At 44.5% G+C, this 27,266-nt stretch overlaps 1 protein-coding gene across 3 annotated transcripts in view; it reads left to right on the forward strand.

Moving 5' to 3' along the window:
- Positions 1 to 4,781: 4,781 nt before the first annotated feature.
- WDR5 (WD repeat domain 5) overlaps positions 4,782 to 27,266 on the forward strand; it is a 28,330-nt gene continuing 5,845 nt past the window's right edge. The window contains exons 1-13 of one of the 3 annotated variants that reach the window (XM_054997825.1): positions 4,869 to 4,957; positions 5,633 to 5,699; positions 7,078 to 7,162; positions 12,721 to 12,829; positions 13,147 to 13,220; positions 14,508 to 14,597; positions 19,195 to 19,284; positions 21,127 to 21,210; positions 22,983 to 23,038; positions 24,371 to 24,417; positions 24,520 to 24,595; positions 26,380 to 26,413; positions 26,792 to 26,866. In XM_054997825.1, coding sequence (XP_054853800.1) covers positions 7,082 to 7,162; positions 12,721 to 12,829; positions 13,147 to 13,220; positions 14,508 to 14,597; positions 19,195 to 19,284; positions 21,127 to 21,210; positions 22,983 to 23,038; positions 24,371 to 24,417; positions 24,520 to 24,595; positions 26,380 to 26,413; positions 26,792 to 26,866 — 816 coding nt within the window. In that variant the 5' untranslated portion in view covers positions 4,869 to 4,957; positions 5,633 to 5,699; positions 7,078 to 7,081. Of the gene's footprint in view, positions 4,958 to 5,632; positions 5,700 to 7,077; positions 7,163 to 10,902; positions 11,053 to 12,720; positions 12,830 to 13,146; positions 13,221 to 14,507; positions 14,598 to 19,194; positions 19,285 to 21,126; positions 21,211 to 22,982; positions 23,039 to 24,370; positions 24,418 to 24,519; positions 24,596 to 26,379; positions 26,414 to 26,791; positions 26,867 to 27,266 lie in introns of those variants that run through there. The other 2 variants (XM_054997827.1, XM_054997826.1) reach the window with 2 other exon arrangements.

Below are 27,266 nucleotides of genomic sequence, written 5' to 3' on the forward strand. Positions count from 1 at the left end.
GAGGACATTGCAACAAAAATCATTTGAAGGAGTGAATAAGCCTGGAAGGTATCTAGCCTGGCCACTAAAGAAAAAAAGAGAAAAGAAAATAATTAGTAGAATAATTGAAGAAGGGGAAGAAATCAAAGAACACTACAGAATTAAACGAGCGTTTTACAAATACTATGCAAAATTATTTCAAAGGAAAGCAATTCCACAAGAGAATATAGATCAATATTTGCAGAGAATAGATTTACCAACTATATCAACTAGCATGAAAGAGAAGCTGAATGCTCCAATAACAGATGAAGGAATTGAACAAGCTATAGATGCGGCAAAGACTGGTAAGGCACCTGGACTGGATGGGATTACAGCCAAGTTTTATAAAGCAATGAAGAAAGACCTAGTGCCAGCCTTAAGAGTTGTAATGAATGATATATTGAAAGGAGAGGGCCTTCCAGATACATGGAATGAGGCAAATATTACCTTGATACCAAAAGAGTCACAGGAACTGACTGATGTTAAAAACTACAGACCAATTTCGCTAATAAACAATGACTATAAAATATTGGCAAGAATACTAGCAGACAGACTTAAAATATGGTTAATGGATTTTGTAGGAGATGATCAGGCGGGGTTTTTACCGAACAGACAATTAAGACAATCTGAGAGTGGTTATAAATGCCATTGAATATTATGACAAGCGTCCAGACAAAGAAGGGGGGGGGGGGTTGCGGAAGCAGAGAAAGCCTTTGACAACTTGAATTAGGATTTTATGTTTGCATCGATGGAAAGGATGGATCTAGGTAAAGAGTTTATAGAAGCTGTAAAAACAATCTATAAGAACCAAAGAGCAGCAATTTGTGTTAATGATGACCTGACGGAGAAATTTGGAATAAGGAAAGGAACCAGACAAGGTTGTCCACTGTCGCCGCTGTTATTTGTAATGGTCTTAGAAATATTATTGAGGCAGATAAGAGAAGATGAGAATATAAAAGGGATTAAATTAAAGGGGTCTTCATACAAGCTAAGAGCATTTGCAGATGATGTGATGTGATGTTTATAGTTGAAGACCCAGTACAAATTCTGCCAAGACTGTTAGCAAAAATATGACGAAGCAACAAGAATTGATGGAAGTAACAGATTGCGAAGTGGTACAAAAAACAAAGTATTTGGGAATAGAGCTGACAGTTAAAAATATTGATCTGTTTAAAAACAACTATGAAAAGCTCTGGACTCAAATTGAAAAAGACATGATAAAATGGAACAAATTGAACTGATCATGGTTAGGTCGGATTGCTACAATCAAAATGAATGTGCTGCCTAGAGTTATGTTTTTGATGCAAACAATACCAATTGTTAAGGACAAAAAACAGTTTGAAAGATGGCAGAGGAAAATATCAGAATTTGTGTGGGCAGGAAAGAAACCTGGAGTAAAAATGAAAGTGCTCTGTGACGCAAAAGAAAGAGGTGGCATGCAATTACCGGATTTTCAACTGTACCATGAAGCAATATGCTTGGTATGGCTAAAAGAATGGGTGTCCTTATCTAATCATAAGTTGTTAAATTTGGAAGGTTATAACAAACTTTTTGGATGGCATGCATATTTATGGTATGATAAGTATAAAATGGACGCAATGTTTCAGCACTGTTACTTGAGAAGAAATTTACTGTCAACTTGGTTAAAATACAAAAAATTTATAGAGCAAGAGCAATGTGGATTGTTCCTGCAGAAGTAATTAACCCGAATGTGGAATATAAAGGAGATGAATGGCTTACTTATAAAGAACTAATAAAAACCGAAAACAATGAGTTGAAACTTAAATCGAATGAAGAATTACCATTTAAATATGGTTGGCTGCAATATCGACAAATTAAAGACTTATTTGAATCAGATCAAAGGAAGGCAGGTTTCAGAAATAAAAATTCAGAATTAGAAGAACTTTTATTGGGGGATAATAATAAAATAAAATAAATAATCGTCTCATCTTCAGTATACCATTTTAACAATACTTTATACATTTTATTGTTAAAATGGTATACTGAAGATGAGACGATTAAGGTTCAAATGGTAAAATGGGCAATAAATTGTAATAATGAGATTATGATGGATGCATGGGAACAGTTGTGGAAAAATACTTTAAAAATTTCAACTTATACCAGTAGCAAAGAGAATGGCTATAAAATGATATATAGATGGCATTTAACACCAAAAAGGTTAGCCATTGCTAATAAGCAGCTATCCAATAAGTGCTGGAAATGTAAAGAGCATGAAGGCTCTCTATTTCATATGTGGTGGACTTGTGATAAGGCTAGAGACTATTGGACTAAAATATGTACTGAAATGTCTTTAATACTCCAAAATAATGTAGTTAAGAATCCAGAAATGTTATTGTTATCTTTGCATTTAGAGGACATGGATAGAAAGGATAGAGTAATACTGTACTATATGATAATGGTTGCAAGAACTTTGTATGCATAATATTGGAAGAAAGAAGAAATACCGAAAACTGAAGAGTGGATACAAAGAGTGCTATATATGGCGGAAATGGACAAATTAACAAGGAAACAGAGAGAGCAAGATCCGAAGGAATTTTTTGAGGACTGGGGGAAATTGAAAAAATAGTTAGAAAAAAGATGGGATGTTAAAGGACAATTATGGTCTTTTGAGTGTTAAGTAAGATATAATGTAAATCTTTACCATTAAGTTTAAAATGACAAGTAAGAGATAGTATTTGTAACAAGAAATGGGGGGGTTGCAGTGCTGTTGGAAGTCAACAGAGGAAAGGGGGTGGGGAGGGGGTGGGGAACATACTATATCTATAAGGGATAATTAGTAAGCAAGATGTAATAACATTATATATGTTAACCATCCAATAAAAATAAGAAAAAGAAAAGGAAACAATAGAAGCAGACAGTTGCCAGAAGTGCAAATGTGCATCATGCACAGATTTATGCCAGTGCACTAAAGCAACCAAGCAGGATGCTCTTGAGTGCCGTATATTTATTAGTTATTGAGTGTGCCATTTCATAATAAATTACTTGAAATAGCCAGAGTTTGGGCTGAAGACACTTCAGGAATTATTAACACATCAGAAAGGCTTCCACTATCCTGGCTTTCCACAAACTATACAATTATTCAAGGAGGATTTTTTGCATAGGTAATAGGGTTGTGCCTTGACTGGCTAGCCTGATCTTGTTACATCTCAGAAGCTAAGCAGAGTTAGCTCTTGTTAGTATTTGGATGGGAGACCACCAAGGAAACCCAGGATTGCCATGCAGAGACAGGCAATGGCCTCACCCATTCAAGGGCTCAAGTGTGCTGAACTCTGCATATAACCAGGCTACAGGCAGACTAGTAAAATGTCACCATGACAAGTTAACTGTTTATGTTTATACATGGACAACTTCTTTTGGGATGCCTCCCTGAAGACTGGCTAGATTACAGGTTTTGTTATCCCCAAGTACAACCTTCTATTTTCCCCTTTGCAAACTAATGGCAGCTATGTGCTTATATGGGAGCGCATAAAAAGTGCCAATGTCCTCTAGAATATGTGCCTTTCAGAGAGGTTTAATGCATGGAAATATTTCAGGAGGGTAGCTGTGTTGGTCTGCAGTAAATGAACAGGGTTCCAGTCCGGTAGTGCCTTAAAGACCAACAAGAGTTTATTTCCAGAGTATTCACTTTCAAGAGACAAGCTCCATTGTTAGATACCTGTAGGAACAGAGATCTTGGAGTCTTTTTATCCAAGTCAGAAAGTGGAAGAAGTGTGGACAAACAGTGTGAAACTTAATTAACTCAGGGCATGGAGTTAATCCTGTTAAACCTCCAGTCAGCTGGGAACCCTAGATGGGTTTCTCTGGGCTCCCTGCACATGGTGGCCTCAGCCATGAGAACTCAACCTCTCCCACCTAAGTGTGTTCCTTGGTCGTGCCACAGTGTCTGGATCAGGTGCATGAAAACACAGGCTTTGACACAGCTACAAATAAAATACATAATGCTCTTCATTTACAAAAAAGCTATTGACTCGCTTTATCCTTTGCTTCTTTAAAATGTGCATTGGTGTGGTTGACCACGTGATTAATACTAATTAATGGAATAATTCCGTATAATGACATTATACACTATAGCGATGTAGCACTAATCCAATGAGAATTATTGGCAATGAACACATTCAACAACCCATATTAATACAATGTTAGATAATTAACTACAGGGTTTTTTTCTGGGAAAAGAGGTGGTGGAACTCAGTGGGTTGCCCTCTTGAAAATGGTGACGTGGTTGGTGGTCCCGCCCCCTGATCTCCAGACAGAGGGGAGTTGTTGCCCTCCACACCAAGCTGAGTGGAGGGCAATCTAAACTCCCCTCTGTCTAGATCAGGGGGCGGGGCCACCAGCCATGTGACCATTTTCAAGAGGTTCCGGAACTCCGTTCCACTTCATTCCTGCTGAAAAAAAGCCCTGATTAACTAGTATTTATTTAGACTTATAGTTAGCACCACCTACCCACCCTTTTAAGTCAAGCCCTAGGGCAACCGGGAAACCTGGCATGCCTCTAGCCGTCTTAGGAGCGGCTTCCAATTCCTGTTGTATTTGTCCCTCTGACCACGCCGTAGCCTTACATCCGGGTGAGCTGGAGGAGGGCGGGGCAATCTGTTTTCCTCTCCTTTCAGGCAGTTGGTACAAGGGGGAGAGCGAGAGGCATTAGGTTCCGCTTCGTTTTTTGACGTGTTCTGCCCCCCTGGGCTCACCGTAGGAGGAACGCACGTCAAGGAGAAGAGGCGGTGCCTGCGTGAGGGGGGCGCGCGCGCGCGCGTGCCATTGTGCGTCGCCTTTTCCCGGCCGGGTCCTCCAGCGCGCTTGCGCCTGCGCCGCTTCCCTCCCCGCACCGAAGAGCCGCCGCCGCTCCCCGCACCTGCCCGCCGCAGGAGGAGGAGGCCGCGCGGTGCTCCCTCCCCTCTCCTCCCGCAGCCCGAAGGTGAGTCCGCGGCCCCCCAGGATGCGCCGCTGGGGCGCCCCGCGAGCCCCTCCCGCACGGCCCGGCCCGGCCCCTCCGCCGAGAGGAGAGGCCGCGGCGTGGCGGCCGACCCCTTCGTCTCTCCCCGCGCTGAGGGGCGGCGCCCTCCGAGGGCCCCCGGCCTGCATCCCCCAGGCTGGCCTCCCGTTCCGGCCTCGTCCGGAGGACCTGCCGCCGCGGCCTCCCTCCCTGGCGCCGGGCGGGGAGGCCCCCTCGGATGGTCGCGGCTCCCCTGGCGGTACGCGCCGCGCTGGTTGCGGGCCGCCGGCGCCGCCTCCCCGTGCCCGTGCCCGTGCTCCGCCTCCGCCTCCCGGCCGCCCTTTCCCTACGGCCCTGGCCGCGTCGGGGGCCTCTGCGCAGGTCTCGCGGCTGCTTGCGGCTGTTGGGTGCTCGAGGCCCGGGGCCGTGTGGCTGGCGCGCCCTCCCTTCTGCAGTTTCTCCCCGCCCCGGCCGCGCACGCCCGAGTGGTGCTGGCGGGGGTGGGGGGGGGGTAGCCAGAGCTGAAGTGCTCCTGCTGCGGACGCTGCAAGTCCCGTTGCTGATGTGGCGGATGGCATCCTTAGCCAGCGCCTCTTGAGCTCTGCCAAGAAGCGCATGTGGCTTTTATGCTTTGTTTCCATTTTTCCTTTTCCTCAGCGGCTTCAGTCCTCTGTGCTCCTTCGCTATAAAAACGCGTGCCTAGCCCCCCAAAAAACAAGTTCCTGTAAGTTACATTTTGTTTTCTCTTTAAGTAAACAAATTTAGGACAGAGGCACCTCTCAAATACGCACACTAACATGAAAATGTTTCCCAAACAAGAATAGTAGAATCTGAGGGTTGGAAGCGATCTCTAGGGTCATCTAGTCCAACCCCCTGCAAAATGCAGGAAATTCCCAAATTACCACCCACAAACACACACGGTGACCCTTACTCCATGCCCAGAAGATGTGAGGCATTGATTTGTGTGGCAGATTGCATATTTTAGTTGCCAGCTTTCACCAATCATATGGACAGATTTGCAGCACTTTGCAAGTTCTGTTCATGAGTGCAATTTAGTGCTGATGGGGAGGCAGGTTTACATCTTGGTTTTTAATACAGAAGAAAGATATATTCAGAGAGATCTATGTAGAAGAGAGAACTAATATTGAAGGACAAAAACTGGGAAGGAATTGATTGTGATATGTTCATAATAATTTGTGAGACTTTAGGAGCTGGTGGTTTTCATTAAAAAGATGAAGATTCAAATTCATTTGTGGATGGCAGCTATATTCCCCCCATCATCCAGCTGGTAGAGCCTTAGAAGTTCCTAGCACTCTTGAGTATTCTCCTGGTTGATGGTTGTGTAGGGGGAAACCTTAAGGTGGTTTATCTGAAGGAGGACGCCCAATGTCAGATGGCTAAAGGAATGTGCTACAGGCTTTATTCCAGGGGCAGCTGTTTGCATGAGATCCAAAGCATCTTGATACCTAACACTCTGCTGTCTTCCATAATCTCTTCAAATAAGTTAACTTTTCCCTGCAGGTTTTGGAGGGGGATAGAATGGATTATGCCTTTGTTCATTTTTGGTGTTCAGAATTTAATTATTTGTGTTCTGTTTGTTCAACATACTCATTCTCAAAACCATGGTGGAGCATGGAAATTTAAATTAATTAAAAATTTTACAAGGCCCATGTAAACTCCAAGCACCTAGCCATAGAGAAGACCGCTTCCTCGGTCTCTGGATGATTCACAGCCTTGCCTTTGACTTGGCCTGCAGTTGGGGGCTGAATAATTCTGCCATGTTGCTGAATCCAGTTGGAGAGGCACACTTAATATAATGACTTATTCAGAAATGAGGAGAGGGAGTCTTGGCAGTTACATTTTACTCCTGCTTGCTCTCTTGGTGCAATGTGCTTCCAGTTTACATTGGGGGGGGGGGCGAATTTGGCTGTCAGAAACTTGAGCAATGTAGGTTTAACAGTGGTATTCAGATTACTAATTTTTTTTTTGTCTTGCTGAATTGCAGCCTCTTGCTTCCTACTTTTCAGTGGGAGGCCTCTTTCTTTGGATTAATGTCCTAGTTCATCTCCTGAAGCACCTGTATCTAACTTTTTGGTTTCCAGAGCCATGGCAACGGAGGAGAAAAAGCCTGATGCAGAATCCACCAAAACACAATCAACTCCTTCCTCCTCAACCAATCAAAGCAAGGTGTGTTTCAGGTTTCTAGACATGGAAGAGCATTTTGATCTTCTTTTGCTAGGAAGTGTAGTGTCCATAGCATTCAGAATCTCTGACCTGTAGCTATCCTGAATGCTTGTTGGATTCCATCAATAGGGCAACCAGAACTCTACATGGTATTTTAAACAATACCCTTGCAGTATGATGAGACTTGGTCTTGTTTTGAGTTAGAGCATTGAGTCTAACTTGTAATGTTATGATGTGTAACATTGTAATGTGTCCTCTGACAGAGCCAACTTGGATAGATGATAAAGTTTTGAGCTAGGATTGTGGGGAAGGGATTTGAATCCCCACTTTGCCATGGAAGCTCGCTGGGTAAACTTGGGACAGTCCCCTGCACCAGATTAGCCTACCTCACGGTGGTTGTGAGAATAAAATGGAGGCGAGACCCATGTACACTGCCCTGAGATCCTTGGAGGAAAGGTAGGATAAAAATGTCATGACTAAATAATGAATGGACTGTTCTTCAGCCAAGAGTCCTGCAACCTGAGATCTTTTTAAGCAGGCCACAAATCATGGTATCTTCTGTGTGCAAAGCACATGGTGCCAGCACCAAGCTGTCTCCTTTCCCTGCAGCTAGGAGCATGTGTTCAATTTTTTTCTTAATACCATCTTTTTCATAGATATTCTAGAATCATAGGGTTGGATGGGACATCTAGGGTCGTCTAGTCCAACCCCCTGCACAATGCACAGCTACCACCCAACTGCCCCAGTGACCCCCGCTCCATGCCCAGAAGATGCCAGAACACCTCCAGGATCCCTAGCGAAACTGGCTTGGGGAAAATTGCTATCTGACCCCCAAGGTGGCAATGGGCATAACCCGGGGCATATAAGAAGGCAACGAGAGCTAAGCAGTGATGTAACCCATTCTGCCCTCCCCCTCATGATCTGCCCAACTTCATAGAATCAGCATTGCTGACAGATGGCCATCCAGCCTCTGCTTAAAAACCTCCAAAGAAGGAGAGCCCATCACCTCCTGAGGAAGCCTATTCCACTTTGGGACTGCTCTAACTGTCTGGAAGTTCTTCCTAATATTTAGCAGAAAGCTCTTTTGATTTAATTTCAAGCCGTTGGTTCTGGTCTGACCTTCTGGGGCAGCGGAAAACAACTGCACCATCCTCTATATTACAGCCCTTCAAGTACTTGGTTATCATATCCCCTCTCAGTCGTCTCCTCTCGAGGCTAAACATTCCGAGTTCCTTCAACCTTTCCTCATAGGACTTGGTCTCCAAACCCCTCACCATCTTTGTTAACCTCCACTGGACAGGTTCCAGCTTGACTATATCCTTCTTAAATTGTGGTGCCCAAAACTGAACACAGTACTCTAGAGGAGGTCTAACCAGAGCAGAGCAGAGTGATCTCGTGATCTGGACACTGTGCTTCTGTTGATACAGCCCAAAACCGCATTTGTCTTTTTAGCTACCATATCACACTGCTGGTTCATGTTCATTTTATTTGTTTTGCCCAGTTTTCCAGCCTGTCAGGATCATCCTGTATCCTTACTCTGTCTTCGATCGTATTTTCTACCCCTCCCAACTTAGTATCATCTGCAAATTTAATAAGCATTCCCTCTATTCCTTCATCCAAATCATTTATAAAAATGTTGAACGGAACAGGTCCCAGGACTGATCCCTGAGCAACTCCGCTCGTCACTCTTCTCCAAGAGGAACCATTAATGAGCACTCTTGGGTCTGATCTGTCAACCAGTCACAGATCCACCTAATAGTAATAGGATCCAAACCACATTTTACCAACTTGTCAACAAGGATATTATGTGGAACCTTATCAAAAGCCTTACTGAAATCGAGATAAACTATGTCTAAAGCATTCCCCTGGTGCAGCAATGTTGTAATTTTCTCAAAAAAAAGAAAAAGAGATAAGGTTAGTCTGACAGGACTTGTTCTTGAGAAATCCGTGCTGGCTCTTAGTAATCACAGCCATCCTTTCTGAATGCTCAAGGACTGACTGTTTGATTATTTGTTCTAAGACTTTTCCAGGTATAGATGTCCAGTTACCTAGATCCTCCTTTTTCCCCTTCTTGAAGATTGGGATAACATTTGCCCGCCTCCAGTCTTCTGACACCTCGCCTGATCTCCAAGAATTCTCAAAAATAATGGACAGAGGCTCAGAAATTACATCTGCGAGTTCTTTCAGTACCCTTGGGTGCAATTCATCTGGCCCTGAGGACTTGGTTCCATTTAAAGAAACGAAGTTTCTTTAAGAGCCAGTTTGGTGTAGTGGTTAAGAGCGCAGGACCCTAATCTGGTGAGCCGGGCTTGATTCCCCACTCCTCCACTTGAAGCCAGCTGGGAGACCTTGGGCTAGTCACAGCTCTCTGGAGCTCTCTCAGCCCCACCCACCTCACAGGGTGTTTTGTTGTGGGGATAATAATAGCATACTTTGTAAACCGCTCTGAGTGGGTGTTAAGTCATCCTGAAGGGCAGCATATAAATCGAATGACTTGCCTTTGTCAGTGCTGCTGGTACAGTAAGTGCTCTGTTACATTTCTCTCCTGTCTTTCTTCCAAGGAGTTCAGGGAGGCAAATGTGTTTTTCCTCCCTTGCATTTTATTTTCATGATAGCCCTGTGAAGTGGGATAGAGTGAGAATGAGTGACTGGGCCAAGATCATCAAATGAGCAAGTAGAAATTTGAATCTAGGTCTCCTTGTCCTGCCTCAGGCTTTATATTGTGGCCTCCAAAATCTTTCCAGGGAGAAGGGGTATACATTCCATTTGGTGGTAGTGGAGAATGCCCTCAAATCATAGCTGACTTAATGGCGGCCCCTGGTGGGGTTTTCGTGGCAAGAGACTAACAGAGGTGGTTTGACATTGCCTCCCTCTGCAATCCTAGTCTTTGTTGGAGGTCTCGCATCCAATTACTAACCAAGACCAACCCTGCTTGCTGCTGAGACTTGACGAGATTGGGTTCACCTGGGCTAACCAGGTCAGGACATACGTTCCATTTAGATCTCATCTATTTAAGCGTGAAGCTGATACATTCTGAATCAGTTGTGTCTTGTGTCATGCTTAAGCTGAACCTCAGTTTATTACTTAGTTTTGAGAGACAGAGAGGGGCTATGGCTCAGAGCGTCTGCTTGGCATGTAGAAGGTTCCAGGTTCAATTCTTGGCATCTCTAGTTAAAAGCATAAGCTTGGAGGGGATAGGAAGGTCCTCAACCTGGGTCCCTGGAGAGACACTTCCAGTCTGAGTAGACAGCACTGAACTTGACAGATTAAAGATTTATTTATTTATCTATTTACTTAATTAGATTTCTAAACCGCCCTCCCCTGTAACCGGGCTTAGGGCGGTGTACAACATTCTAACACAATTCCAACAGCATAATAGCATGAGTATATGTATAAATACTTATAAATTAAAACAGTTAGTTAAGGCAGAAACCATTAAAATAATAAAATTGGACCCATCGATGGCGGTAAACAGCATATATTCTTCCCTCCATAAGGGGACCAGTAATGAAGATAGATATGGTGGTAAGCGTTGCTGCTCTCAACCGTAAGCCTGGTGGAACAGCTCTGTCTTACACGCCCTGTGGAACTGTGTTGGGTCTTCAGGGTGCAGATGTTACCGGGTAGAGTTCCACCAGGCAGGTGCCAGGGCTGAGAACGCTCTGGCTCTGGTTGAGGACAGTTGGGCATTTTGGGGGCCAGGAATCACCAGGAAACTCTGATCTGCTTGCAACACTCTTCAGGGGACATACCAGGAGAGTTGGGCCCGTGAGCACATACTGCGAAGGACCTTAAAGGTTAATACCATAACCTTGAAACAGATCCAGTGTTCAACCTGGAGCCAGTGCAGCTGGCAAAGCGCTGGTTGAATGTATGCTGTCATTGGGCTACCTGTAAGTACCTGCGCCGCTGCATTCTGGACCAGTTGTAATTTCCAGGACATTTTCAAAGGCAGCCCTCCATAGAGTGAGTTAAAGTAATCTAGCGTGGAGGTGACTGTTGCATGGATCACTGTGGCTAGGTCTGGGCGAGAGAGGAAGGGGTCCAGTTGCCTGATCTGGCACAGTTGGAGAATCGCCAGTCTGGTAACAGTCATGATCTGGGCCTCCATTGATAAAGAGGCTTCCAGAACCATAGCCAAGCCCTTGACGGTCGACATCAGTATTAAAGACGCGCCATCAAAATCCGGGAGTTGGCACCCTAACCTCAGATTGCCCTTCCCCAGCAACATCTTTGATGGCTTCAGTCTCAGCTGACTGTTTCAACCATCCAACCATGGCCTATAGACCCTCAGCCAAAATAGATGGGGCAGCATCCAGCCAGCCATCAAGTGATCCAGCTGGGTATCATCAACATACTGGTGACATCTCAGCCACAAACTGCTCAACAGCTGGGTGAGAGGACACATGTAGATGTTAAACAGTGTAGGAGAGAGATTTGCCCCTTGGGGGACCCTGCACACCAAAGCTTTTCAGAGCAAAACTTTCTCCGCTAGCATCAGCCTTTATCCTCGGCCCTGGAGAAACAAAGCAAGCGACTCCAAAGCTACCCCATGAACTCCAGCATTAGTGAGGCGGTGGGTCAACAATTCATGGCTGACCATGTTGGTCACTGCTATCAGATTTAATAACAACAGCAGCGTCGACCCATCTCGGTCTGTCTGCAGAGATCTGTGAGGGTAACCAGCGCCATCTCTGTCCCATGGCCAGGGTGGAAGCCGGACTGGAATAGGTCTAGGGCTGGCATGTCTTCCAGGAAACTCTGGAACTGATCTACCACTGCCCTCTTAATAACCTTGCCCAAAAACAAAAGATTTGACACTGGCCAGTAATTGGCAAGATCCAGCAGATCTAAGGATGGCTTCTTCAAGAGTGGTATTACCATGACTTCTTTTCAACTGTCTTCTAAGATCAGATTCAGTAGAAGACAGCTTTATATCTTCAAGATTTTTTGGCTTCCATGTAACGCCTGAGAAGCCATACTTTTAGCTGAATTTGCAACAGTTGAAAGGTCTGCTAATTTAGCCACAATCCACTACAGAAGAATTTACATGGTAGATGAGACCTATAGCTATTTCAGATCAGCTTTATTTTTAATTCTGGTCCTCTGGATCTTTCTAGAAGCTCACATGAAGGTGAAGCCATCCTGAGTTCTTTTTCCATAATGTATTATATTCAGAGGTATACTGCTTCTGGACACTTAACTATAATGACTGCTTAACTCATTGAATTTGCATCATCTTCTTGAAAAAGCAACATAATCTGTTGGTGGCTGCTATCCTGTGATAGTGATTCCATACAATACCAGAAAAAGAAGCCAAGGTTAGGGTATGTCTTCCCAGTCTATGACCTGCCAGCTGAAAGTGGCCCTGCATTGTAGCCCACTGAAGGCCTGATATACCTCCTGTTTGTGCTACATATTGGGGACTGTTAAAACTGGGTGTGTATTGTGAAGTCCTTGACAGGCCTCAGTACGTGGCTGAAGAAGTGCCTTGGGCTTCAAGTTGTGTGGGAGACACTTGAAGCATTTGTCTTTCTGAGAGCTGGATTTTCTTTCCTCAGCCTGCCCCTGTTAAACCAAACTATGCCTTGAAGTTCACGTTGGCAGGACACACGAAAGCTGTTTCATCAGTAAAATTCAGCCCCAATGGGGAGTGGCTGGCTAGCTCTTGTAAGTATCTCTTGTGATGGGGCCTACACCTTCTTTTCCCTCCACTAACATGTCTGCTGTGTTTTTGTCCAAGGCTGTTAGTGCCCTTGATAAAGAAACCAATTCTGACCTGAGGAAAGTAGAAATGTACATCCTGTATAATATATGTAAACTTAAGCATGCATAATGTCTCATTTTTATAAATTGGCATTAAATTGTTTTGCAGACCTTTTCTTGTTCTACTTTCAGTTGGAAGGAGTGATGAACTATGCAGGGAAAAGGGGGTTTGATGTGCAGCATTCATCTTTGTTAATGGTGGTGTTTCTCTTTTATTAAAGCGGCTGATAAGCTTATTAAAATTTGGGGAGCTTATGATGGAAAATTTGAGAAAACAATATCTGGCCACAAACTGGTAAGTGCTGATCTATTGACTTCAGGTATTATGCTGGTGTGCGTGCGTGCGTGCATGTGTGTGTGTGTGTGAGAGAGAGAGAGAGAGAGAAAGTTATCTTGCAGGTGCAAATGACTTGCTGCTGGGTGGCAGGTCTGCTCTGCTGCTTGCCAGGAAGGAATCTTTGCTAGCCTTTGGGGTTCAGGCTACTGGACATCTGGCTTTGGAAGTAGGGGTGTGCGCTTCAGGAATCCGATTCGGGTAAAATACCCGAATCGGACCCAATCCGGAAAGCTTGCTGGCCCCGATTCGGAAATCCCGAAGCAAAGCTTCCTGAAGCATTACGAATGCTTCGGGAAGCTTTGGGTTTAAATGCCTGTTTCCTTGCCGCTGCAAGCAGCAGGGAAAGGGGCATTTAAACCCCTGAATCAGCTGCTCATCGGGGGCTTCCCCAATGAGCAGCTGAGTGCCGGCACCGCTGTCAGGGCCAGGAAACTCCTTGGCCCCGTCAGCGGGCGAAGGAGGCGGCGGAGATACAGGCATAAGCCTGCACTTCAGCAGAGCAAAGGTAAGTGGTGGGAGCTGGGGGTTGTGGGGTTTTTAAAGGGCCCTGCTGCAAGTGGCAGGACAGGGCCCTTTAAACTATCAGCTGACAGGTGGCAGGGGGAATCCCCCCTGCTGCCTGCCAGCTAATAGGGAGGGGGCTAAGTGGAGGGGGGTTGGGAGTGGGGTTGTGGGGTTGCTGGGAGAAAACCCAGCCCCCTGAATCACTATGGAATGCTCCAAATCTTTATAGAGCTTTCCGCTTCGGATTTCCGAATGTTTTTCCTGCTTTGGGTAAACCCGAACCAGGAAATCTGAATATTTTCAGCGTGCACACCCCTATTTGGAAGTAGCATTATCCAGTTCTCTCATGTGGCTCATCAGGGTCTTATTAAAACATTACAGTAAAATGAGTCTGCTTGCCACCATTTTGACAGGAGGTATAAACAATATTAGAGCCTGGTAACACATTTTGGCAGCATAAGGTGGTATAGTTCTGAGCTGTCTGATTTAGGTGGAGATGTCATGGTTTGGAATGCCTCCTTCTACATAGTTTGCTACATGAAGTAAGGGGGGAAGTTTCATGTACTTGTGTGTTGTTTTACTTCAAGCGGGGAGCATTAAAAATATTATTTCTCCCCCTTCACCCCACACCTGAAAGCACACTGTCCAGAATTTTTCCACTTTAACTTGCATAATATGTACATAATTCATACGTTAACTATTCGCAAAAACTAGATTTTAACAAATCTTTCTCTGCTACAGGGCATCTCTGATGTCGCTTGGTCATCAGATTCCAATCTTCTTGTGTCTGCCTCTGATGACAAAACTCTCAAAATCTGGGATGTGAGTTCGGTAAGAGGCTTGAAGTAGTACTTCTTCGCCTTTCTCCTGCCTCCACTTGTTGGAGAGTTGTGTCACAATTATCAGTACTGTTTGCTGCATAGTTACCCAATCTAGCCAAGGCTAGTTATGCTCTCAAGTGACACTTCAAAGCATTTTACCTTGACAGGATCTTTAGCAAGCATTTTTGCTCACACCGTTCGAGTGTAGCTGTGTTAGTCTGTTGTAATAAAACATTGGCACCTTAAAGATCAACATCATTTATTCCAGTGTAGCAATTAAAGAAGTTACTCTGACTCATGAAAGCTAAAATGCTGGAATAAGTGTTCTTAACATTTTAGGTACCACTGGATTTCTGTTTTAATTTTGTTCTCAGCCTCAAGTCTTCTCATGGAGTTAAGGACTAGACATGGGCCCGAACTGGGGGGGAAAAAACCCACGTGATTCGTGGTTTGTCACACTCCACAAACCAGAAACCACAAACTTCCATGACCTTTTTCGAGGTCACAAATTGGTTTGTGGAATTTCAAACACCCGGCACCGGTTCGAGTGGCAGGAGAACAGGGCCGGTTGAAGCCAGCGCAGAGTGAGTTAAGCTGACAGCTCCCGTTCTCCTGCCACCCTAGGTGGAATGAGAACAGGGACTGTCAGTTTGACAGACCCCATCAGCTGAACCCGGCGTGGGGTCTGTGAAACCACCCCCTTCTCCTGCTTCCCGAGTGGCAGGAGAACGGGGCTGTCAGTTTCACACACAATCAGTGGCGCCAGCCTGTCTGACTTTACAAACTGCTTACGACTCGCTCGAACCAGGTCAAAAAAGTCATGGAGTTCGTGGAAAATATGGTCTCACGAACTGCATTTTCACAAACCACGAATTGGCCTGGTTCGTGCTTTTTTTTTTTTTTTTTTGCGTTGTATTGTGATTCATGCCCACCTCTATTAAAGACAGATTGACATTTTAAATTCCATTTGTACTGCCATTAACATCCCGTTTATTTAAAATATCTGCTGAAGTGTTCTAGGCAGTCTCTGCAGAATGCAAATATTAAGCCAGCTTTAATTTTTTGAAGTCTGTTTTAGAAGTTAAGTTTCACAAATTTGCTGTCAAATTTAAGCATCAGATTATCAAAACAAGTGTCTTATTTCAGTTACACTTTGTGTGTGTGTGTGTGTGTGTGTGTGTGAATATGTATATACACATGCTGTAGTGTGAGAGAGAGGAAGGATGTTTATGCAGGAAGCTGGAGGAGTAACAGGTATATTGCTAAGCTGGGAGAGTGTTCAGATTTTTACTCATGTTCATTAAGTCTGTAAGTAAAATACTTCTCAGTCCAGGAGATATTTGTAATGCAGTATGAGCTTTTGAGTAACACTGAACTTTCTCAGACTGGATGTTTCTTTTAAAAAGATCAAAAGCAAGAGGGAAGGATATTTTTGAGTGAGGGGTGTTGTTGGCCCTTCCAGCAATGTGTCTTTAGTTCCAGAGGTAGTTCTTGCAGACAAATTAGTTTTAACTGTACAGTATACAAAAGATTTTGGGTTACACAGGAATGTGCTGGGACAAAGCAGCACCTTGAAGATTTCCCTTAGGCAATTGAAAAACCAGTAATTGCCAGAGTTCTTCCTTCTCAGCCATTTGGAACTCTTGAGTCTCCTAAGAAGCAGCAAACTTACATAGAGGAAAATTTGTATTTACAGAGCTAGAGAGAAACCACTACGGACAAAGTCAACAGATGTTCAGTTCAGTAGAACTTTAAAGCGCATCTTCACTGAGTGGCAGAAGCTGTGGGCACCAAATTCTTGACCATTGGCATCTGCCAATTTGTCAGTGATTCATTCCACTAGATGGTGCTGTGATCACTTTAATATTTCAGAGTGGTAGCTGAGTAAATCTGTTGGAGTAAAAATTCTAATGGGAGGAGAGGGTCTTAAACAGATGGAGAGTAGACAGTCTCCCCATGAAATTTTGTTCCCCAGCTTTTATCCTGTAAAGGATTATGCAGGTATTTTGTTGGACATTGGCAACTTATATAATAGATCCAGAGGAGTTAGCCGTGTTAGTCTGTAGTAGCAAAATACTCAAAGAGAACTCAATAAAATATTAAAGACACCCCCCCCCCCATGGACATACAAGAATGTATCCATATGGACACACCCCAGGATCCACGACCAGGAACATTCTACATACTACCCAAAATCCACAAACCAGGTAACCCGGGATGCCCCATTGTTTCAGGAATTGGCACTATCACAGTAGGACTCTCGGGATACATGGACTCTGTCCTCAGGCCCTATGCCACCAGCACACCCAGCTATTTACGGGACACCACTGACTTCCTCTGGAAAATACAGTCCGTTGACAACCTACCAGATGACACCATCCACGCCACCGTGGATGTGGAGCCTCTGTACACCAATATCCCACATGCAGATGGACTGCAAGCCATAAGGAATATTATCCCGGACAAAACCACAGCACACCTCACCACTGAACTTGGCCACTTCGTACTCACTCACAATTACTTCAAATTTGGTGACAGCTTATATCTACAGGTTAATGGCACAGCCATGGGCACACGCATGGCACCACAATATGCCAACGTATTCATGGCGGACTTGGAGCAACGCTTCCTCAGCTCCCATCCACTGGAACCACTACTATACTTAAGATTCTTGGATGACATCTTCATCATTTGGACCCATGGGAAGGAATCCCTTGAGAGATTTCATCAGGACTTCAACAACTTCCACCCTACTATCAACCTGAGCCTGGACCACTCTACACAACAGGTACACTTCCTGGACACCACTGTACAACTGCATAATGGACAGATAAAGACCACCTTATACTGGAAACCCACCGACCGATACTCATATCTACATGCCTCCAGCTACCACCCTAAACATACCACTCGATCAATTGTCTACAGCCAAGCCTTACATTACAATTGTATCTGCTCCAATGCTCTTGATCAGGACTCCCATTTAAGAGATTTACAACCAACATTTTTGGGGCTACAGTACCCACCAAATGAAATGAGGAAACAAATCGACAGGGCCAGACTAGTACCCAGAAACAGCCTGCTCCAGGACAAACCTAAAGGAACTAACAGACCACCACTGGTTATCACCTATAGTTCCCATCTCAAACCCATCCAACATATCATCAGTGATCTACAACCCATCCTGGAAAATGATGCCCCTCTCACAAGCCCTGGGTGGAAGACCTCTCCTTGCCTACAGACAGCCCCCCAACCTTAAAAGACTTCTCACAACCATGAATCAGCTAGCAGAGTCACCAAGACAGGTACCACACCCTGCAACAAACCCAGATGCCAGCTCTGCCCATATATCTACCCAGGAAATACAATTACAGGGCCCAATGGCATCAACTACACTATCTCTGGCTCTTACAGCTGCTCATCCTCCAATGTGATATATGTCCTTATGTGCCAACAATGTCCATCTGCTCTGTACATAGGACAAACCAGCCAACCTCTGTGCAAAAGAATAAATGGACACAAATCTGACATTTAAAATGGCAACATGCAGAAACGAGAGGGAGAACACTTCAATCTATCAGGACATTCCATCAAGGACTTAAAGGTCACTATAGTTCAACAGAAACCTTTCAGAAACAGAATCCAACGGGAAACTGCTGAATTGGAATTCATATGTAAATTTGACTCAGTCAGGCTTGGATTGAATAGGGACTATGAATGGTTATCTCATTATCAGAAGTAACTGATTTCATTATCAGAAGCAAACTGATCCCATTATCAGAAGCTATTGATTGCATCTACTCCCCCCCCCCCACCTATATATCTGACCAGTTTCTTCTTACCCTCCATGCATCGGAAGAAGAGAACTGTGATTCTTGAAAGCTTATGCTACAGTAAAGTTAGTTAGTCTTAAAGGTGCTACTGGACTCTTTTCTATTTAACTTATATAATGTGACTGCCAAGAAGTTTTGAGGGATTTCTTTTGAGAATTTAAATTTATGACTGCAAATCCTTGTGGCAAAGGCCCAGAGTAAGTGATGCTGTTCTTGACCTTGCAGGATCAACCATAGGTTCATGTAATGTAGCGACCTGCCTTCATTATCAGTAGGTCTGTGAAACTATGGAGTTTCATAGACTGCACCTTTTTCCTCTGTTCATCTGGTGCTTGTCTCTGAACATGAAGCTCCCATTTGGCATTCATGACTCATAGCCATTGATAGATCTTACCTTCAATGCATTTGATGAATTCCTTTTTAAAGTCTTTTAAGCTAGCTTCTGTCACCATATCTTGTGGTGGAGAATTCTATAATTATACCTTACATGAAGTATTTTCTCTTGTTCTGACTTACCTGCACATCAGCTTAATTGGGTAACCATGAGTAGCATGAGAGAGGGAGAAAGATTTTGTCACTGCAGGCCTGTGAGAGGAGTAAGTGTTCTGATGTTGCAGATAGATTACTGGTGTTAACAAAATCTTCCCCCCCGCCCCAGCAAATTGTTGAGCTCAGATTAGCAACCATGTCCCAGTTCAATCTGTGCACTTCATTTGCTCCAGTTCTTGTGGAAGTCATATGCATAACTCTCTCTGTCTCTCTCATTAATTTTAGGGCAAATGCTTGAAGACACTGAAGGGGCACAGCAATTACGTCTTCTGCTGTAATTTCAACCCCCAGTCAAACCTCATTGTATCGGGTTCGGTAAGCATGCTTTGCAGAGAGGGAAGGTTTGGTGCCCTTGCCTCTTTGTGTAGAGAAACAGGCAGATGGTGTTTCAGGGCTACCAGAGGGGACCACCCCAGATGACACCCAATAGATGTCCTGGTTTGGTCAGGAAAAGGATGTTTTAAAAAATATTTTCAATAAATACAGGATTTGGTCAACCGGTAGCTTTTTGGTTGTCGCCTGAGTGTTGTCATAAGGCTGGAAATCAAGGTGAGCAATACTGTAGTATAATGATGCAGAGTGGAGAGTTCTAGGTTGAGAGGCTATGAGGCTGGGGTGTGAGCAAGGTTATAACGGGCAGCTTTGGCAAAGGAGGAGCCCCCATTACCAGCATAGCCTTCAGGGCAAGGTTGGGAAGGGGTCGGCAAAACAGGGTAGCCCTGGTGGCAGTAGGGGAAAGTTAAGTTTTGGCAAGGGCAAGAGATGGGTAATGGAATGGCTGTTTTACGGGGTCAAGTTGTCACGGTCTTGGCATCCCCTGCTATACTTCAGGGGCTTGACCACCCCCTGACCTGAAAGCGTAAGAGCCTGGGCCAAGGACTGGACTCTAATGGACATTGTGCTCTTATGTTAGAGACAGCTTTAGCTGTCTCTTCTCTCTCTGTCCTGTGAAATCGTTCAGAGGGGGGGGGCCCTCCTGAGCTTATCTGCCTGTCTTCTGAGAAGAACCGTTGTCATGGATACATAACCTTGGAACTTCTGAACTTTCTAAAAGATCCTCTTTCCTCTCTTCCTTAGTTGCTTTGCTTTTGCTTACATTTACGTCGTAGCTACTGGGAGATGGGAAGTGGGAACCTAGACTAGGCTGGCAGCTAAGGGAGGTGGGAACTTTCCTGTACTTAGAATTCAATTTAGATTTGAGGCTTGGCACAGAACTTCATTCCTGGCAATGAACCTGTAATGGATTGCTGAACTAGTAGATTATCAATAAAGTTTTAACTCATGCAGTTCTGGACTCATGCAGTGAAGTCATTGAGATCTATCTGGCAAAACCTTACACAAGTGAAGGAAGTGAATGTGGGAAAGTGATGGGGAGGGCTTAAGGCTGGAAGCCAGCACCAAAAGGCCGAGGAAAGGGGAACAAACTGAAAAAGCAAAGAGGGAATTGGCAATGAGAGAGGCATCCTAAGGGGAACACTTCTTAGTTCAGACTCCAGGGTCTGCTTGAGAAGCAAACATTGCTGGGGAATGAGCAGCCTAAAAGGGAATGAACAGCAGCATCTGTTGGGGGGCAGCAGAGGAAGCAGGAAAGGCAGCCAAGAGCTGGGGTTGGGCCAGATGAGGGCAGTCCTGTGAGCTGCCCCGTCTCTGGCTTGGCCTATGGAATGCAGGGCACATCATGTGCTGCCAGCAAAGAGCAGGTCATCCTCAGAACTCGAGGCCAAGCAAGTATCTGATGCTCTGGGGCAGGAGTGTGCAGCAGACTAGATCAAAAAGCAGTCCAACTGTTCCTCTAGTCTGATACATCTGATAGTATGATTTGGAGAGGTGGGTGGGGAACAGAAAACCTTGTGCCATTTGGAAGGTTTCTCAATATGATCTCTGTTTGCTTGAATCTTTGTTTGCTGTTAAAAGGAGGGGGTGCCAAGAGCTTTTGCCTGGCTGCATGTGGAGGGGCTTGAGCAGTTGACTTCCTGCCTTCAAAAGATGAAGGAAGCTGAGCAGCCTCACTCCCAGGCCCTGAGCAAAAGCGGCTACTGGAAGAACTCGCTGATGGGAAACTGGGGCAGGGGGAGCAGTCTCAGGTGTACGACATGACCACTTCAGGAGCCTTTGCAAAAATAGTGCCTTCTGAATATCGCTCTTCTTGTTCTGCAGTTTGACGAAAGTGTGAGGATATGGGACGTGAAGACGGGGAAGTGTCTCAAAACGCTGCCAGCTCATTCTGACCCCGTTTCAGCTGTAAGTTCTTTTGGACGGATTGGGCTGCAGTCCCCTCTCCAAGGAAGAACTCGAACTCTCTGCTCCCTGCTCTGCCTCCTTCTGGTTTTTTGAAGTGTGAAGGACTAAGAGGTAGCTGGTTAGTGTGTTGAGCACTGGGATTGCACAGGACTTCCACAGGTTTGCTTGGTAGATTTAAAATCCAAATTCCCTGGTACCTATTCTGTGTGCTAGCCCGTAAGAGTGCAACAAGGGCTTGCATGCTAGCAGTCTGGGGTTCAAGCACATGCAGTGCTGATGTGTGGAGTTTGCAGTACCTTTTGAACCAAACGTAGGGACAAGGCTGATTGGGTTTATATAGAACCAATTTAAAATTATTAGCTGGAAGTCTCTTTAATCACCAGTATCTACTAAAAGTTCATTCTTGTTTAAGATAGCCTTCATCTTCGCAACACAGCTACAGGCATCATTTTTAGCAGGTATGCACATTTTAAAGGAGGGATTTACTTTGAAACTTTCAGATTAATTTTGCAGCTGCATCAGAATGGAGAACAAGGTTTCAGTTATTTAACTAAGCTCATTGAAGCAGTCACCTGTGAAGCCATTGGGAATTAAGTGACCCCCCCCCCCTTGTTCACTGTGACAAGGAATGGACATCGGTGCCATGCCTTAAGGGCGAGAGCTATCATCATCAGGCCGAGGCTTAACACTATCTTACTCGAGCAAAATACTTCTGTGTGTTCTCCGTTTGTTTTTCCTCAACAACACATGCACAAATATGACAAAGCAAGTGAATGTATTTTTAAATAGTTTAACTATAGATGTTAAATGTACTTTTCAGATGCGAATGAAAAAGACCATTTAGCCAGGTCAGCATGAGAAACTTAAAATGGTGGGTTATGTGGCTAGTTCAGTCTTCTCATTTGTCTTCCTGTTTGTTCATAGCCCTGAAGAGAGGCAGAGGCAGGCTTTCATGCTGCTCCCAGTTTTCTGGTTTAGAATGAATTAGTCAAAGGAGGGAAAGTGTTTTCTGTGCCTGCTACAGAAGAAACTACTGCCCTTAAAAGCTGGATTATCTTTTCAATAGCCTCTGAACCCAAGTACTTAAATGACTAGTTCTCTAGTGTAATTCTGTCAGAACATCACTGGCAAGCAGGGATCTCTGGAAATGGTACATGCTTGTCCTGAAACTTACTTAATAGCCCACTCTTCTCCTCAGTGGAGACCCAAAATAGCTTGCAACATTCCCCTCTCATTTTATCCTCACAACAGTCCTGTGGGGTGGGGTGGGCTGAGTGTGTGACTGGCCCAGGGTCATCCAGAGAGCTTCTGTGCCAGAGGGGGGATTTGAACCTGGGTCCTAGTTTGACACTCTACACTATGCTGTCATAACCTGGTCTGCTTCCCCAGCAGTCAATATTAATTACCAGCCTTTGGTTAGACAGTTGTCTCATGGTATATATTTAGAAATTATCATTTTCATTCCCTGGTGCTCTTTGAACTTTAACTCAAGTTAAAACTATCTTTATATTGGCTAAGATTAAAAAAAAATATTAAAAACTAATTTTTTATCGACACTGCATTAGGAGAATGTCTTTTGAATGCAGTGCCAGGTGCCTAATACATGCACATGGGTTTTTGGTCAGTAAAGCCGTGTTTAAATTGGGCCTCCGTATGGAGGATGAATCCAGAGTACCGCACTCTGGCATCAGACACCCAAGAAATAAAGCAACTAACCCATCTCCAGAAAAGCAGACTTCTAGCTAGTGTGAAATCTCTCTTCTTCCCTTCAGGTCCATTTCAACCGTGATGGTTCCCTGATAGTGTCCAGCAGCTACGATGGCCTATGGTAAGTGAGAGGGCAGAGGGTGGAGTCAGTTAAGTCATGTGAGTGAGCTGTGGTGCACCTGGGCTACAGTTTCTTCCTTGTCGAGTTGGGGGCAGGGGAGCTGCTTTGGCTGTTGAACATCTGGATTTCATAGCTGAGAAGTGTTTGAAAGACAGAAATGTTCTTAGATAGCATTTGACTTCCTGAAGTATGATGTCTGCCTTCCCCTAATTGTGGTAGACCTAAATGACAAAGAAGGGTGTGAAGGGGATGGCTTCTGTGACAAGTGGTGGGCAGTGTCCTGCCTTAGGCCTCCTCCGTGGCTTCCAAAGGAGTGGATGTACCACTATAAAATAAGCAGCCCTGCACCATCTCTTTTTCCAGGATGAATCACAGAATCACAGAGTTGGAAGGTGCCATACAGACCATCTAGTCCAACCCCCTGCCCAGTGCAGGATCAGCCTAAAGCATCCCTGACAAGTATTCATCCAGCCTCTTTTTGAAAACTGCCAGTGAGGGGGAGCTCACCACCTCCCTAGGCAGCTGATTGAAATTGAGAGATGCATGCATGTGTTAGAAATATAGATGAGCTACTCCTGAATCAGCTGAAATGGACAAGATTTGTTTATTGGGAGGGCCTTTATCTACATACACCCAGGGATTGAATCTCATTAAATTCAGTTGATTCATAATTCTGTTTCTAGTATATATGTCCATCTCTTAAGCTCCTCCTTGGAAAGCAGACATTGTCTGCTCCCCGCTCCCGATCATCCCAGCCCACATGCCTGTGATAGACATCAGCTTTATCATATTTGTAGATTAATTGTCATTAATCTGACAATTCTAATTCTTGCCTGCAATAAAGGGCCTAGTAGAGTACCTCCTTTGTATGCAGATCGTAGTTCAGCCTCTGCCATCGTCTCCAGTTAAAAGGTGGCATGGAAAGCATCTGCTCCTGAAACCTTAAAGGTCTGCCATTTAGAGGATATATGAAGCTGCCTTACGATTTCAAAAAAACTATAGGTTCATCTCTTGCCCAACAACGTCTACTCTAAGATACTACAAGATTTCTTGTAGATCATTTGACATTTGATCTTAATATTAACTTTTAGATCTTAGAATTTTAAACTCTTACGTAAAAATTTAGATGCTATTCTATTTTATAATTGTATTGCTTTTACTTGTTATTCAATATTTTTATTGTATTGTTTGCTGATCTTGGACCATAACAATAAATCTATGATCTACAAGATTTCTTCTTTGTCCTCTTTTGGTTCCCCAAGTGTCCTCCAGAAAAAGTTTAACTAGATTATGTTGCAATTTCTAACAGCGACTCTCTTTTGAACCTTTCAGTCGGATCTGGGACACGGCTTCAGGGCAGTGTTTGAAAACATTAATTGGTGAGTTGTCCATTGTGTGCTATGTCATACCCCCCAAAAGTCTCTGCAGACATATCCCAATTAGCCCTAATATGCATAACAAGTCACTCTTTTTTGTTACAGATGATGATAATCCCCCTGTGTCTTTTGTGAAATTCTCTCCAAACGGCAAATACATTCTAGCAGCAACTTTGGACAAGTAGGTGCTGATAAAAAGTCTGCTAAATTATTCATTTTGAAACAATTTAAAGGACTTGGACAAATTTGAGGACACATTTAGGTGCTATCAGAAGATGTTCTGCATTTGTCTGGATAAGTCCTTTCATAAAATGTGCAGTTGATTTCTCTGCTGGCAGCAGTTTAGATTGTTGCTTTCCTGGCCTGTACAATGACCACCCATGATGTGGAGGTGACTTCCTACTTGCATACAGTTTGCACATGATAACCTGTCTGTGTGTGTGTACACAATATTCTGGATTTTCTTTGTTCACTTGGGAAGCAAATAAAACTGCCCTCCTAGATTTAACACATTCTTTCTCGAATGCAAGTTAACTTTTCAGGCTGTGAATGGTTTGATAAGATAAATCTTATCATTAGGGTTGCTAAACACCTGACTGTGGTGATGAGAACATTGTCTTGACAACTGATGTACAGGTTGCCAAAGAGTGGCAAAGAGTTGTGAGCCTGTGTGGTGTAGCAAGAGTGTCAGACTAGGATCTGGGAGAGGTCGGTTTGAATCCCCTCTCTGCCATGGAAGCTCATTGGGAGACCTTGGGCCACACTTGGAGCCTGACCTGTCTTTCAAGGCTGTTGTGAGGATGAAATGAAAGTGGGGCGTATGCTGTAAGACACTTCGAGTCCCCACTGGGGAGAAAAGTAGGGTATAAATTATGCTAACAAAAATGAATGAGTTCCCGCTGGGCATTCCTCTGCAGTCTGCTCTTTGTTGCATCCGTCTTTAGCTTCGGCCAGGAGTTAGTTCTGGAGTTCAGCTTTGGAAGCTGTAAAATAGCAGCAGCCACAGTAGCAATGGGTCTGCATAGAGGACGGTGATGGTGGGACAATTCCTGGTGAGTTAGAGTAACTTTGATCTAGCCCAGTATCTAGCAGTGGCCAGGCAAATCCCTCTGGGAAGCTCACAAGGCCTCGTGCCTTGGATACCGTTTATTTCCAGCATAAGTTTTTCAAGGCATAGTGCCCCAGTACATGGCGGTTCCATTTAGTGTCATGTTTAATGGCCATCACTAAATCTCTCTGCCATGAGATTTTCGTATTCCCTTTTAAAGCCATCTAAACTAGTGACTTGCACATCACCTTGCAGCAAACTTCAGGAGATACTGAAGCCCTCCAGTGAGAACAGGCTCCCTGCCCTTACTGGCTTGTAGGTTTTGCTGGTGTGCCTCTTTTTGTGCTCCGACAACAGTCTGGTGGCCCTTCACTGACACACTTCAAAGACCCAGGAGGGCTGGTAGGTTTAGTCTTGTTTAAGGAAGAGGACAGGGAAGGGGCAGGAGAGGAGAGGAAGGGCTCAAGAGGAGCAGTTTTCATGGGGGGGAGGCAGGTGTCTTATTCCACTTTGATCCCTTCCTCAGAGGAACTCAAAGCATTATAAATTGCTCCCCTCCTCTATTTTATACTCACCACAACTTTGTGGTCAGAGACAGGGTGGCTGGCCCAAAGTTTCAGGGAAGAGGTAGGATTTGAATCCTTTTTTCTTAGCTTCTAGGCTGGCACTGCCTGCCCCACTATTACTTATTGCAGAGAAAGAACAGACAAAAGGGGGCGGGGTGAGAATGGAGGGGGCTGGAAAAGCAGAACTGCAGTAGCCCTGAGTCATGAAGAGGCCAGTGCATTTCTTCTGGTTATCCTGGCTCTGCTGTTACAAGATCAGGAGGGAACAGAGCAATGGATGGGGGAGGGTCTGAGGAACATCCTCCACAAGTCTTGCTAAGTCTGCATCTGTCTTGCTTTCCTTCCCATCAGCACTCTCAAGCTTTGGGACTACAGCAAAGGGAAGGTGAGTGCCTGTCTTTTTCCCTCAATGGGATTAACCCTTTCATGGAGGAGAGAGAGGACTTGGTTAGCTTTGCGCTTGGATTGGGGGCTTTGCTTTCCTTGTGGACTCTTATTCCATGCAAGGAGGTCCCTCTTCTGCAGCAGAAGCAAAATTCACATCTCTCGGTTCAAAAAATGCTCCAACAGACTTGACACACATGCTCTACCATCTTAAATATGGTAAATGACAAAGGGAGTTGGCTTTAATTTTTCAGTGACATGGACTCTTTATTAGGCTGAAGTGTCTAGAGGGGGTGGGGTGTGTGTCCGGTTAGACAAGTGTGCCCGGGGACTTGAGTATTTCCACGCTGACTCTTCTGTGTGATTCTGTCTTTCACAGTGCCTAAAGACATATACCGGCCACAAGAATGAGAAATACTGCATATTTGCCAACTTCTCAGTTACTGGTGGAAAGGTGAGATGCTCTTTCCTAAAGGCCAGGGCCAAATTTGCAAGATTTTGCTTGGTGAGGAAGTAGGGCGTTTGTTTGGCAGTTTGCTGTACTACTATAGAAAAAAAAATGAATCTTGAAATTGTGCTGTGAGTAATATCTCAGTCCTGCTTATTTTATTAAGCCACTATACTTAGTGATTTTTTGCATCAATTATTCCATCAGTTTTAGATGGACTGAATGGAAGGCACAAGATGTTGAACAGTGCTGTACCTTCTGAGCTTGTTGGCTCCCCATGTGGGGCAAAGTCAGGCAGGTTCTGGTGCACCTAAATTTGGTACCGTTTAAGAAGACCCAGAGGAGTTAGCCATGTTAGACTGTAGTTGCAAAATAGTAAAGAGTCTAGTAGCACCTTTAAGACTTA

The sequence above is a fragment of the Eublepharis macularius genome, chromosome 14, assembly GCF_028583425.1.
Source record: "Eublepharis macularius isolate TG4126 chromosome 14, MPM_Emac_v1.0, whole genome shotgun sequence".
Lineage (NCBI taxonomy): Eukaryota > Metazoa > Chordata > Lepidosauria > Squamata > Eublepharidae > Eublepharis > Eublepharis macularius.